General features: G+C 39.7%; 1 protein-coding gene across 2 annotated transcripts in view; it reads right to left on the bottom strand.

The window, feature by feature from the left end:
• Nucleotides 1–15,500, bottom strand: part of LOC121960869 (NEDD4-like E3 ubiquitin-protein ligase WWP1) — a 33,070-nt gene that overhangs the window by 10,189 nt on the left and 7,381 nt on the right. For both annotated transcript variants that reach the window (XM_042510754.1, XM_042510753.1), the window contains 10 exons: nucleotides 14,237–14,375; nucleotides 11,700–11,824; nucleotides 11,114–11,266; nucleotides 10,154–10,226; nucleotides 6,428–6,609; nucleotides 3,615–4,032; nucleotides 3,097–3,192; nucleotides 2,476–2,650; nucleotides 971–1,025; nucleotides 438–522 (listed from right to left, as the gene is read on the bottom strand). In XM_042510754.1, the coding sequence (XP_042366688.1) occupies nucleotides 438–522; nucleotides 971–1,025; nucleotides 2,476–2,650; nucleotides 3,097–3,192; nucleotides 3,615–4,032; nucleotides 6,428–6,609; nucleotides 10,154–10,226; nucleotides 11,114–11,266; nucleotides 11,700–11,824; nucleotides 14,237–14,375 (1,501 nt within the window). The remainder of the gene's footprint in view (nucleotides 1–437; nucleotides 523–970; nucleotides 1,026–2,475; nucleotides 2,651–3,096; nucleotides 3,193–3,614; nucleotides 4,033–6,427; nucleotides 6,610–10,153; nucleotides 10,227–11,113; nucleotides 11,267–11,699; nucleotides 11,825–14,236; nucleotides 14,376–15,500) is intronic.

Below are 15,500 nucleotides of genomic sequence, written 5' to 3'. Positions count from 1 at the left end.
TATTTTGCCATGTTTTATGTTCATGTGACAAATGGGAACAAAACTTTTTGAGACTGATCCAGTACTGAGCACAAGTGCTGCAGACCAGCCTGCAGCTGCAAAACAGATTGCAATGTCACAACTTGGGCATGTTGGCACAATCAGTTTAGGTCCATTAAAAATGCTTGTTTTTTGCCCCTGACATGCTCAGATTATTATTCTAACTGAATGCTTGTCTCCGGGCTGCCCCTGCAAAAAGTATAGAACTGAACCACGGCATGTGCAGACTCTTTGTGGTGATGGGTGCCGGTCATGTATTGGCGTTAGCGGACTCCTTTTCTTAGCTCACCTTAAATACTGTTGCTCACTGTTCGTTTGAAACAGACCAAAGTGAAACCATGAGTGGAAAGCACAGTTTAGATGTTTTGTTGTTGTGGTTTTTCTGGCACTGAGCTCACCCTTGGGTTCGGGGGTCTTCCCACTGCGTTGTCTTGGTATTGTGGTTGACAAAGTACACTCGATCATTGGAGTCCACGCGCCTCTCTAAAGATGATAAAAACACAAACAGGCATTTCTAGGTTAACAGACAGATGTGACACTTGGCCCCAAAATGTGGCAACACTTGTCAGATTATCCTCGGAGCTGACTCATGCTATAAACATAAACATCTTTGATTTCGGTGAAAAACAAGGAGAGACAGCAGAGGTTTAAAAGAGGAAGTTGAGAGATGAGTCAAAATAGTGAAGCAAACAAGCGATTTGGATACATTCAAAATAGTCTTTATACAACTTAAACAGTGTCACAAAGTATTTGTTCTTCATAATAACAATCATTTTGGCATGAAAGTATGTACAATAATTTTTGATGCATTTCTGTGTTTTTCTTATCAGCAAAAATGACAAATGTAGATAAATATCCCACTCAAAGTTCAGCACATACTGACACCAAATAAAAATATGTACAATATTTAGATGAAAGAATGTAAACTCACCCCAACCAGGCGGCAGCGGGCCAAGAGGATCATTCTCAGCAGACATCATGGATGCCTGAAAACGAGGGATGCACACATAGACATCCATTTAAAAAAGAAAAAGAAAACAGGAAGGCACCAATCTGGTCGAAAATATTCCAAATATGTATATTTATTTAAAAAAAATAATTAGACTCCACATCAAGGATCAGGTAATTGGAAAAAGTTCCGAATGAAAACAAATGAGAAAGTGAGTTTTGCTATGTTGCTGGCGGGAACAGCTAAATACTTCCCAGCTGTCTGTCTTTTGCTTTGTGTTGTAAGTTAATCATCGTCAGTGAAGATGACATCACCGCTGAAATCAAAGACTTAACAGAAGGACCCTCACCAAAATAACCAGATTAGAGCAGAGGCTGAGGCGTGCATATTTTGACTTTGGCCAGGCAAAGTTCTCACCCATGGGCTAAAAGAGTTGAGCTGTGTATTGAGTGAGTGGAGTTGCAAAATAAATGCAGCCAGAGAAAGAGGTGAGATTCATGAGGCAAAGGATGGAAGGGGCAAAAGTTTCTAAGTTTCATTGTTTGTAACCATCATCAGAAACTACGCTTTGATTTATAAGTTTATCATGATGACGAGACTGGCATTGACTTGTTTAATCTTACCATTTAGGACAAAAAAAATATGGGAGTCAGAAAATAATACTGTTGATTTTCTTTAAATTTACTCTACCATACTTTACAATATACTCTCTAATAGGCTAATCATTTTTAAAGCACGCTGTAGTGTTTTTACCATATGTAATGTAGTCACGGCTTTTCATTTATTAAACTATGGGAAAAAATAAACCTTCAATGACTTAACATTTTCTTGAGTTAGGTAGGATTTTCAGTGTTGTCAAAGTTGCATTGCTGTAGTTGCATTATGCACAGTGCTTTTAAGTAGTCTGCACTTCATAATGGAAAGAAAAAAGTAAATTTATAACTGATGTTGGAAAAAAATCAAAGAACCCAATATAAAAAAAATAAGTAATTATATAGATAATATCTGGGATTTGCCATTAAAGTTATGCAACCTTTTAAAAGTTCTTAAAAGATCTAGATAACATCAGAGTGGTTCTGGACTACTATATTTCGTCCAATATCTGAACCAACACAAAGCAATGAGATCACTGACATCACAGATAACCAGAAACTTAATGATCTTTAAAAGGTTTCTTGGTAAGTACTGAGGAATGGTTTTTGCTAAATGCACATTGTAAGGGTGACAAGCTGATAAAAGCTAAAAGCTGGATAGAACCGGTGTGGTCAGGAGACTCAATAATGCATTGGGTTCTTTTGAGATTAATATCAAAAGACTGTAGTTTTGCAGATTGGCAGCTCACCAAATGTGTACAGTGGGAATTACAAGTAACCTGAGAAGTTGTTTTTGGATGATTACTTGCTGTCTATGAAACAAATCAACGAGAGATTTGTAATTCAAAAAGGGACAAGAGGATGTAGGAAAGGTTGGGGTGGAAGTTGTCTTACAGAGTAGAGGTATCTCTGGTTAAACTGGTGCATAGCTCCCTGCAGCTGGCTGCGCTGGCTCTGCCACTGCTCAAAGTTGCGGACCGATTCCATCGTGGGACGCTGCCATGTGGTCGTGCGTGTGTTGTGGTCCACATAATAGATCCTGCCGCGGTCATCCACTCGGCGCTCCCAACTGGCAGAGTGACGGAGATACAGGACAGTAAACCAATACACAGTCTGCCTGGGGTGTTCAAAATACACTTCACGGTTTCTCAGACTGAGATTTAAATAAAGTGTTTTATGATCATATCATAGAAACAATACTTCCACTTATTAGTTCGTTTGCAAACAACAGAGAAAACAGCATGCTGCTTCACGGGACTCTTTGGTTTCAGCAATTAGTTGTATTCATACATTAGGACAGTATTAGTGGCTTAAAAATGTCTTGATATTTGTAGAATAAATGCAAATGCAAGAAATGAAACTGAAATCCACACCATGAAACTGTGTGTTATGGTAACCTCTGTGTGGAAGTCAAAAAGCCAATGTTTATATGGACAGATGAACCTTGTAAAATTACAGATATCATATCTGAGAAGGGCTGAAGACAAAAAAAGTGAGCAAAAGAGAGGCACTCACCCTGGTGGCAATGGCTGTGGTCTTTCCCAGGTCGTAGTTCTGGTGTTGTGGTCTACATAATAAGTTCTGCCATGCGGATCTTTCCTCTGCTCCCACCTGAAAGACACAACAATTAACAACAATTTAGGCAAAAAAAGCAAGGTGCAAACAAAAATCTATATAAAGTTGCAATATGGTGGAGATGGATAGAAATTTGAAAGTAAATGTTCAACAGACTTTGCTACATTTATTGTGAAAGATCAGTTTGAATGTGGGTTTTTCGAACTCAAATGATACTGACAGGAGTATCATCTAAAGTTGGAACCATTATCTTTACTGAAGCTTTACAATATTTCTTTTATTAAATTCAATAATAATATACATTCACATTTTTTTGTTGTTTTTTTTCTCATAAAATATTTATATTTATTTTGTGGAGGTTTTTGAAACACAATAATTGAATCTTATTGTAATAATGTTGTTAAAAAACAGTGATGTTAAACACAGTCAGGGAATGCAGAATAGGTGGCGTTTTTTACCCCGGTGGTAGAGGATCAGAGGCTCCAGCATTGGGGACCTGCTGCCTGGGCTTCGCCCCGTCTGTAGTTACAGTTGCACTGCTACTACTGCTGCTACCACCGCCGCCTCCTGAAGCATTCGCTTCTCCAATTGCTGGGGAGGAAGTGGACGATGATGAGGGCGTGGCTCCCTGTGCTGGGGAGGTGAATGTGGAGGAAGCAGCAGCAGTGCCATCAGTAGGCTTTGCAGCAGAGGAGGAGGAGGAGGACGCTGGAGCCTGTGAGGAGGTTGGCAGGGTTTGAGATGTGCTATCTGATGCTGTGTCGGGGTCCGCCGGGGCGGCATCTTGATTGCAGTCCTCGTGGTCATCTGCGGAGGGCAGCACATCTGTTGTAGAAGACGATGGCTGGAGAGCAGCATCACAGGACTCCCCATTGACTGCAGGAAAGTCAGAGAAAGACAATGTTGCTGTTTACATACATGGACTAAACACATCATCCATATATGACTTGATGTCAGTGATGTCTAAAGAAAATAAACGTCTGACTATTCTGGTAGTCTAAGAATCTACATTCGTACTGTACACATGCATCAACATACAGCAACTGGCTGATCAGCAAGTGTCTGTCCATGTAAACACGTCCACTGACAGAAAGAATTCAAAGTCTGAAAATGGATACTCCATTTCTTTACACGAAACTAGAGTGGATATAAAAAGTCTCCACACCATTGTGAAACTGCAGCTTTTTAAAATGTACAACATTAATGACAGATTTATTTCATCTTTAATAGAATCTTGGTTTGTTTGAAAGTTAGAGATTGCATCCTACTGCAAAGGCAATGGTCTGCAGAGAGTTCCTGAAGAAAATACAAAATCTAATTGCTGAAAAGTACCCATGTGGAAAGAAATTTAAAAAAACACTTCTACCATGGAGCACAGTCAAAACATCATTACAAGTGGATGAATTTTGGCACTAGAGAGACATGGCAAAGATCAAAACGACCCTCAAAAGTTGATGAGATGATAAGGAGAGAACTTATCACAGCGTCTACCAAGAGGCCAAAAACGACACTGAAAAAACTACAGGAATTTCTCGCATGTGCCGGTCACTCCTTGCATGTGATCACCATCTCTTGCGTTCTGCACATATCTGGGCTATGGGGTAGGGAAGCAAGTCCGAAACCTGTTATATCAAAAACACCCATCCAAGCCCCTCTGAATTATGCAAAAAAAAAAAAAAGACTAATTCAGTCACTCTAAACTATGTGGGAAAAAGTATTATGGTCTGATGAGACAAAACATTAATAAAGACCTTAATAAAGGATATGCATGGCGGTGGAAGCATCATGCTTTGGGGCTGCTTCTCTTAAGCTGGGTCATGGGCTCTTATTATGACAGATGGGGTAGTGAATAGCTCCAACTATCAAAATGACACAAAACCTGCTAGCCTCTGTTAGAAAGCTAATGATAAAGCCAACTTCAGATACAAACATGGCAATGAACCAAAGCACACATCCAAGTCAACTGAGGCATGGCTTCAGAAAAGGTCAATCCAAGTCTTTGAATGGAGAAAATGGAGCAAATAAGAGCTGGATAAAGTGAGAGTTCAAAGAGACCTAGTGACAAGGACTTTCTGAAATAAGAAAGAAGAAAAAAAAGGAAAACACTGCTTCCACAAAGAATTGATAGGCAGGGTTTGTAGACTTAGGCAATCAGGGTGTTTTTTTTCTGGATTTCAAACTTGCAATTTCATATTGGTGTGTAGACTTTTTATATCCGATGTTGCATCTAAAAAAAACAACTGCAAACTATGGCTGGGACTCCCTGTAACAATACGTATCCAACAGAGCACTATACATATTTGCTCTATGCAGTTCAGGGGTAAATAATTAAATAAAACAAGTTTTTTTTTTGCTTTATAAGGTTGTTGCTTTTCAACTGAACTTTGAACTGTGTATAAAAACATGGGAAAGAAAATAATATTCTCTAATAGATTATGACACCAAACCTTTTCAAATATTCAGTGGTAATTACCATAACAACAATTTCTGAAGTCACCTGTTAGCTTGTCACTCAGACGAGGCAGTGGAGGCTACACGGATGAGGGCTATCATGTTAATTCTTTAATTAGAGCAAATGAGTGGCATTTTAATAATTTCAAACCAATTATACCAGTTATCAAATGTGCGACTTGATTTTTATTTATACAATAAATATTATTTAAGTAAATTACAGGTTAGGACCATATAAAAAGGTCTGCATGTAAAGAATTTATATTCTCCCGTCAACCTTTGCTCAGTGTAGACAATGTGCCTTTGGTGCTCTGCCTGCCCTCCACAGTATATTGCACTCTGCTTTCCTTTTCTATGCGTTTATCTTTTCAGGGAGTTTTCGACAGAGGTGCTAACAGAGCAGAGATTACAGGCCTAACTTAATGAAAATGAATGTACTGTTCTACTCCACTGTTACTAGGACCAAGTGAACCATGAAGAGGCCTGATCTCAGCCCAGGCCACATAATGAATACCTGCAGGAAATATGCACATGTATAACTGAGGTGGTCTGATAATGAGGTTCCATTATCCAATTTTATACACAAGCATACAGTTTAGCAAATTTAATCAGGAAATACTCCAATTCTCGTGGTAATCATATTTAACGACATAAACCACTCACAGGGCATAAAGGCCGTGAATGAGAAAAACACATCAAAACATTGAAAAGGCTACAAACACACCATACTAATCTGGAACTCAGGGCTTACATTTTAAACGATCCAAGGTACTGCAATCTGTAATTCACACATGAATTGCAAACAAAAGATCAAGCTCACCAGTCCTACTCTCTGTGTCACTGTCCGACGGCTGGTGGACCGGGGTGGAGTTGGGCGTGGCATCTCCATTGACGATGTGACCAAGGGCAGGGCTGCAGGAGCTGGAAGGCACCTGATCATCCACACCATTGGAGGCTGAACAGGAACTTGACCTCGGGCCTAAGTCTGTACCATTCACTGTGCTTTAAGAAAAAAAGACACACGAAGAGTTCAAATCATTAAATCAAATCTGGATCCAAAGATACACAAAACAAATCCTTAGTTTTTAAAATTACTAAAACTAATTCTATATTCACAACTTCTATTAACTGTAACTTCCTGCGTCATGTGCATAAAATCAAACAGCACTGAGCAATCGCTGTCTCAACTGGTTAGTTGTTGTAGTCCACTAAAAAGGCCTGGCTAGACAAAAAAATCATTACTTGTTTAAATGTGCACTAAATTTATAACATTTCCCCTACTTTACCCTGCCATCAGACAACCTTTTCTGACGGGGAATTGAAAGCAGTCTATCAAAGCTACCAGACTTCGGTGACAAAAACAGTATATTAACGTGGCAGACCACTGGTGTTACTGGTCTACTGCGCCCTTGAATGGTTTGGTTTGTGCAAGGTAAAGCAGAGCGAATATTCAAATATAGCATTCACTTTCACTAATATTTAGGTGGGTGAAATTAATTTTGCTGTGACCCCATCCAAAGCAGTACATTGCTTAGCTTCTGTGCCAATAGATTTGGTTTCTCAGAGATGACGGCAGAGCAACACAATACGTAAAATAAGCACAGAAGAAATGTCAAATGGGTCGAGCCATAGTGTTTAACTGCATATCTCTAAATGTTACAGTTATGGCTGAAAATGACAACAGAAATCAGAAGTTTGCAGAGTTCACATATTCCTGCATTTGTAATCTGTTGTCAGTTGTCTACCCGGAAGCTGTTGTTAGCATGACATCAAGGGGATTCAGTCTATACCCCTATATGATGGAATTCATATGCATACAGACGTGGACAAATTTGTTGGTACCCTTCCATGAAAATAGAAGAAGCCACAATTTTCTCTGAAATAACTTGACACTGACGAAAGTAATTGGCATCCATTATTGTTAATTCCATATTTAATGAAAACAGACATTTACTTACATACTTTACTCTATGACATACTAAAGGAACACAGGTATACATGAGACAATTGCTTTTAACTCGATCAGTTTTCAGGAGGAATGAAACATTGTTTCAATGAACTGTGAGAGTACCAACACATTTTTCCACATTTGTATATTTATAAAACTAAATGATGTTAACTTGAGGAACCAAACACTTGAGTTTTGTTTCTCCTATTGGCCAAAAACAGCCTTGTGATGAATCTGGTTTACAGGCTTAGTGAAGGTTAGTCTGTGCTTCCTTTGTGTGTGTGTGTGGGTGCCAGATAAAAGAGTCTTATGACATTGAGACTATTGTCTTGTAGGGGTAAAAACAGGACATAATAGGATGACGTAGTGATGTAATGGGCACAGCTGAAGAGGCCCTTTTGTGAGCCAGCAGGGTTCAGACGGTGCCACAGACGTGCCCACACTATGACCAATACAAAATCTGCCATATGACTCAAGTCCAGGCTTTGTCTTGGCGAGGGGTGGGTGGACAGCCGGCAATAAGGAAAACGTCAGACCAGCCAGTCAGCAACTGACAAGAAAAACTCAGACGGGGTTATAAGAGCTGACAACAATGGATGTTGATTGTACTAGTCAGCATATCCGCAAATCACAAAAGCTTTTACTATACTTAAACAACAATGTCCAATAAGACACACTGACTGCACAAAAATAATGCCAACAAATTTTCCACCATTTCTGCACCACTTAAAATTTCAGTGTCAAGCACAGCAAAGGCTGGCAGTCCTTCAAGAAATACATATTTGTTCATTTGTGTCTAGAATAATCTATTGTTAGTATTATACTTATGTTTCAATATTAATAGGCTAACTACAAATACTGAGTCAAAAGGAACCAGAATTCCTGTTTTATAACTGCAATCTGATTCAGAGGGAAAAGAAGGTACAGTGCAGAGACAAAACAGGCAAACAATTACTTAAATCACATAAGTAGGAACACAAACAGTTTGAACCAAACACAACATTTGACTTCTGTCGCCATAATGGAGGCCAATATCTAATGTTTTGACAAGCTGAGAAACCTGGCGCCTCTGGCTCTACAGGAAGGGTTTCCCTACTTGACCGTCTGAGGAAAAGTCGCAACACAAGCTGACTGACAGGGAGGGAAAGAAGCGAGGAAAAGCAGCAAAGCAAAGCAGAATAAAAAAGGAAAGCATGACAAAGCTGAATAAAAAGAGGCAGAATAAAAAAGAAAGCAGGAGAGAGATGCACAGACAAGGTGAGTAAGGCTCAAGAAATAAAAAGATTTCTACCAGATTTCTACCATTAAAGAAAGAATAAAGGGAAGTAGGTGGAACAGGAAGAGAAGAGAGGCAATGGAGCGTAGACTGCCAGTTAATCTGCAGGCATAACAGAGATGTAAGACCATGAAGGACAAGTTAAGAGACAAAGAGAAACACAACTGGAAAGAAGCAGAGCAGAAAGTTCCCCTTGAATCTGCTACCAACAAAATAGTCGATAATTCACCTCTAATTTTATAAGCTGCAAGTGAAGTCACATTTTGGGAACGATGCAGAAAAGCTAAAACTGAGCTCAGACTGAAACCAGCATGATTTTTTGAAGAAAAAAAAAAAGCAACACTAAATAAATACATCCACAATTCTATCTAACATTTTCCGGCTAATCAGAAGCAGACACTGCATAGTAGTTTAAACTCTTGCAAACCATGTTGCTTTTCTTTTTATTTTCTTTTTTAAATGTTTACAGCTTCCTTAATAATCTTCTGCTTTATGTTTGAATTAATTGAAATGTGTGTATATATGTTTTATATATATATCTTGCTTTCATAAACACATGTTTACGATTTCATTATTTAGGTAACAATGACAAGGCAAAAGTTTGTCTTGCAAACACAAATACCCCTCTGCTCGGCTACTTTTTCTATCTGACTGAGTACTCCAACATTTTGGGAACTCCCAGGGAAGGGAAACACTACCAAGTTTTAAATATGCCCCTGTTTGTGTCTTGCAGTCTTCTCGGTAACTGCAATGCAGAGAGGAGCCAGGCAGCCACAACCCACTCAACCCCCCCACCAACCTCCCGTCTGTTGAGATGAGCAGACGTGCTTCCTTTGTGGCTTTCCCATAAAAGCCCAGGAAGCCTCACCGAAGGGCACTTTTGCCGTGTGACAAACAATAGAGACTGGCATCACTGGGGCAGCACTACAACTTAAAGCAGGAGAAGCGGATAGCCACGGTTGAGAAAACGCAAGACAGACGGACAAAACACAGACCTCTCTGAGGAGTATATATACACATATCCAAACCTTTTTTACTTGAGCTAGTGCAAGTCAATAGAATGAGTATAAATGGTCATGTAAATTAGCCTGCATGTGTTCTTACAGAGTGCACTGTGGAGAAACCATGCAAACACATAATTCTTTGCAGTATGTTAGCATTCCTTTACTTGAGGATTAGCACTCTCCTTATTTTCCATGAGTTGATCTAACCAGGTCAAAGACCATTTTAGGAAAAGTGAAGTGAACAGAATCTTCTTCCTTATAAAATATGTGATGTGATGTAAACTGATTACAAATAGCTGATTTGTTGAGTAAGTTTACCTGTTGGCAGCCCTTGAGGAAGAAGAAGAGTCGTCTCCATTTTCATGGATGGCATCACCATTCTGTTGGACTTCTGGAATGAAATGGAAAAAACAATGTTAGCCTACAGATGTTATGCATAACAAGATTCCCCATGCATTCATTTATTTGTGGTGGCCCACCACAATAGATTTTCTATTTTTAGGGCTGGACTGTTCATTAGGAACACTATTGTAATATATTTCCCTTTCAGTTATGAACTGCACCACACTCTTGGAGCGCAGAGCGTACTCTGAGCACAGACGGCGCAGCAGAAGCCAAGCTCAGTAAAAGTGAACCTTAACTGTTCATAGTGCGAGTCTAAACAGTCACACGTCTAAAAATAAATACAACCTCTCGTCATATCATTTACGGTTTAAGTTTTCTCAATAGTTTTGATTTTCTGCATTTTCAGCATTCAATAGCCTGAAGAGAGTTGTTTCACAATGAATCAGCAAAGAAAATGTGGCTGTGGGACACATCTGTGACATGAGAGAGGAACAGTTTGCACAATATTTTTTAATTACTCAAACTGCTTAATTTCAAACGGTCAGGTATTAATATTCAGGTTGTAGATGACGTGGTGGTGGAGGATGTGGACTGCAGTTGAGAGACGTGTGGAGACAGAGAGGAGAACAGCTCAGCCTCTTCATGCAGTCGTGGTGTCAAATGCAAGACACGGGGAGGAAGTGGTCACAGCTGAGGAGGTACCTCCAGTGGAGAGAGGCAGGGGAGCAAATGGGTCTTTTTATGTTGTCTCATATTGCATATTTGTGCAATGAATATAACAATAAAAAGTTGCATAGGACTTTCTGTGGGAAACTGCATAATTGTATCGTTACTGCATAAGTGTCTCCAGTACGTGTATCTGTGATCGTCACTCACCAGTAAACTTGGCAACCCGACTATCACCCACCCCTAATGTATAAATACTCAGCTCACTTGTGCCGTTTGCCGCACTGCCGTTGGTAAGCGGTGCCAGTTCCTCCTGGTCAGTGACAGTCAAGCCATCTAGGTAGACCGTCAGCTCCCCTGCGGGAACCTGAACTCCCTTCTGCTCCACGCTCAGTTTCAGCACCTCCTTCACATTCTCCACTGCAGAGCCAAAACAGGGATGGTGTGGGAGGAGTTACAAAGGAGTTCCATCAAAGAAAACAAAAAGCAAACCACTTTTATAGACATGCCGAATTCATAATGCAAACATTAGAGAAAAGACACATTGATCTGCAATGTGGGATATCAGTATACCTCAACAACAAACGGTGATCACAAAGTGGTGCTGATTAGCACAAACTTTAACAATCCCCTTTATAAATCGAGAGATGACCAGAGATGATAAGGCTTTATATTTAACAAAAAAAAAGAAAAAGTTCAGAATACATGACACTGATGTCAGACTAAATAAAGTCACAAGTCTGCTGTTATGTGTTGCAGTAACTGTGTTCCAACTGCATCTGATAAATAACAAACACATCCCACCCTCGACCTTGTATTATTGTTCTGTATGTTTGATGTGGCTTAATCATACATTTCCTGTCATGCTGCTCCAGGGCTTGAATTAGGTCCAATGTGGCTTTGCCCAGCAGACCGTCTGCCTTCAGGGTGTGGTGACTCCATACTTTGAAATCCACCTGTGCGTGCGGTGTTACATTCCTAAAAAAATCAGGAGCACACAAACACACAAAACACATATCAGTTTTAAAACATTTAACTCAAATCTCACAAATGGACAGGAGAAAATAGCTCTGCTAAAGCACAGACTTGTTAATCACGCTATAAATATTTTTAAAATATTTCTTTAGTAGCTGTGTACTCAATCAGTTGTACATTTGTTGTTTTTTTTTAATTCTGGGTGGATTGACTAAATGTTTCCTAATCACGGGAAGCTTAATCTCTGTGAGAATTCTACAAACGTTTGGGACTAGTGAATACATTTGAGTAGGGCTTGGTACTGTGATACTTAACTGCTTCTATACTATTGTGTATTGAAGAATGCCTCATTATTTGCAGGGTTTCCCTCACGTTCATTTATTTGTGGCAGGCTGCCACAACCAAATTATCCTCCGCCACAAATAGATTTTTGGAGCTGGGCAGTTCATTAAGAGCACAATTGGGATATACAAACCGCTGGGTTATTAAAAGCACACTTGTGGGAGAGACGGAGCAGCAGAACATCAGGTGCATTGAAAATTAAATTTAACTGTTTATTTTGCTGTGTCTAAAAGTTACCTTTGTGATCTGATCAACTGTGACGGATCAAGAGATCAATTATTCACTCCACGGGTGAGCATGGAGCATACTTAAACCATGATAAAATGATGCTGGCGATTTGTTGTCCAGGGTTACACATGGTAGAGGCATGCAGGAAAAACACAACATTACACCAAGAGATGGGGTTCATGGATGTGTTGTATTTTGAGAGGCTTGACTTAAATGTGCATAGCTGTAAAATTGTGATCGAAATTTGGATCCATTTTATCACGCTCAATGCCAATAGCATGCAACGAAATATATGCAAAAGGGAAATTGTTGCCAAGACCGTCAACATGACGAATTGGATGAGACACTTGAACGTGTATGGAATAAATTGAAGAGCAGAAGGTTGCTAAGTGTTGGATTGCAAAAAGAAGAATGGACTGCAGTCATCTTCCTCTCAACATTTAAGTCCAAACTGTTACAGAGTTTCTTTAAAAATATCAACCAAGGGATTCCTAATCCAAGACCACTGAAGACAGCGTTTTGAATGTGGATTTTAGCAGATAACATTTAGAATTCAACAAAAAAATGTAGCCAACTTGTACATGGTTGTTTACTTAAGTTGTTTACTGAAATCAACATTTCTGTAATGGGTACAGTGACATAAACTGGGACCCATATAATATTAGATAACCTCAAGTTATGGCAAACTTGTTAATTTTTATGTTGTAAAACTGCTTTGAGTGTATAAAAATGCCAGAGAGCTGGAAAAAAAAAACCTTGAGATTTGTACTGTAATGTGTAATTTTCTCTTTGATAAAATGGATTTTATAAAATTGATATCAAAAAAGTATTTAAAGTCAAGGTAACCGTATGGAAAAGTTTTGAATGATACCCAGCCCTACACTGGAATGTGGAGGACAAAGACATGTGGTGAAGTATGCACATTAAAAAAAAAAAAAATCACCAATCACAACCTCCTCAGCAAACAAAACAATTGTTATTTAGATGCTTCTTTTCTGCTCCGCCTAAAACAATCTGGTCCTCGCTGCAGGCTGACTGACTAATGTACTCAGCTCAAATAGTGCTGCTTCCTTGTGTTTTCCCTGCTTACACAAAAGGAACTCTACACAGCACAGTCATTGTATTCACGGTTGAGCACATCAGCCTAAAGAGAAATATGCAGGATTACAGCCTTAACGCCATGTGTAGGAGTCATAACAGCTTGCAGAACATCTATGGTGCAAACCAACGATCACAAAGGCAGCACCAATCTATCTTGTTTGCAATAATTAACCATTCAACACATTTAGCATTTGCAATGACATGTCTCCGGCATTTAGCTGGGCGATTTGAAGGCCAGAGAGCTAAAAAAACATTAAATGATTCAAAGAGCTCTGTGTGTTGTCATATAGCATTTTTCCTTATTCAAAGAATTATCAGATGATCCATCAACCTTATGCTTGTTATAAATGTTATATACTGTGAGACAGACATAGGTCCCAAATTCCTGCACCAAAGTCAGCTTACTAAAAAGACCTAGAAAAAAGGACAGCTCCATCTTTGTCCCATATCAGCTTTTTATATGAGCATGGGCCACTTGGAGATAAGCATAGGCGCTTTCTAGGAACATTTTGTTGAGGGGGAACTCAAAAATCTTCGAAGTCTGCCTCTCTTTTTATCTTCTCCAAATAATAAAGTGACTGGGGATTCATGAGTAGTCCCCTGGCACTCATTTATGAAGCGCGCTGTGAACATGAACTTGTTTATATAACATGCTATCTCACTCTCTCTCTCACACACACACACACACACACACACACACACAAGCTGTCAGATACACAGAGGAGGAAAATTGTTGCTTCTTACAGAGTGAGCCTCTCATCCCATTTAGGACTGGAGGAGCTGTGAGACTTCGCTGTGCGGCGCGACTCCCCCTCCGCTGTCACCTCCACATAAATGGCAGTCCCAAAAAGGCTCTTCTTCCTCTTGATTTTGGCACAGGAAACTAGCGGTGGGTATATAAAGGCAGTGATGAGACCAATGATTTTTTTTTCCTTCAACATTTTACATTTTTAGCATAAAGTTGACATACTGATTCAGATATTCAGGCATACATACATAGACAAAATAATTCTTTTATCACAGAAATGTAGCAATAGAGCTGCGAAGAAGAACCTTCATTATGCCAGCTTTGCTTTTTCAAACATGAAACGGGTAATGCAAGTATAGTGCCACTCCAGTGGGTTATTTTAATTAGTATGCAGGCGTTACAGAAGAAAAAGAGGCGTGACGTGTAACACAAAAGCGTCAGCCTCTAGTGTGACATGTTATATATGTGTCAGCACTGCTTTCTACACAATAACAACGGTATAACGTAATAACAATCCTTTACCATCCCTGTTACATGGTGGTTGATTTCGCCCTCTGCTCTGAGGATAAGGAGCTGCTGGATTTTATTGTCTCCCCAATTTGCAGACATTTTCTGCTGCTGTACTTCTTTCAATTCGCTGCAAACTGTTTGCTGCTTTTTATCCTGTCAGCAGGTTGCACACATTACATGTTGTCAAAACGTCACACCCGTCCTGTCCTGCCAGCTATCACTTTCACAGATGTTGATTCAGCGCTGTTACTACCTCCACTCCTGTACTGAAGGCAAGACAATTCTAGCCTCATTCCAACTGCATGATAAAAACACTTACACCTGCTAACATCTGGCTTTGTGATGCAATGGAGAAGCGTACAATAGGCAATCACACCTGGGTCAAATGACTCTGCAGTGGTTGTGGGTATTTGTCACCGGCTTCGATCGCCATTGATGAAGACACAACACCCACTTGAACACGCTAATTTCAGCTCCTTAACCAGCAAGATGCAATGACGTGCTGCCACTAATTATTGTCCATCTCCTCCTAAGCAGCGCTAAAACATCGATCCAAATTAGTCTGCTGTGAGTTTGACAGAGAGACCAAATAAGTAAGAGATATATAAATGTACACATGCTATTTTTTGGGTGAAAAAGGGGTATTTGTCACCCCATTCCACGATCAGACCTTTTACACAGAACAGCGATGCAGAATAACAGCGCAGCATTACCACTTTGAACAGGCGGTGTAAAAGGGGCTTATGTGAG

The sequence above is a fragment of the Plectropomus leopardus genome, chromosome 21 (assembly GCF_008729295.1).
Source record: "Plectropomus leopardus isolate mb chromosome 21, YSFRI_Pleo_2.0, whole genome shotgun sequence".
In the NCBI taxonomy this organism is placed as follows: Eukaryota; Metazoa; Chordata; class Actinopteri; order Perciformes; family Serranidae; genus Plectropomus; species Plectropomus leopardus.
This window is presented reverse-complemented; position numbering and strand designations above follow the sequence as displayed.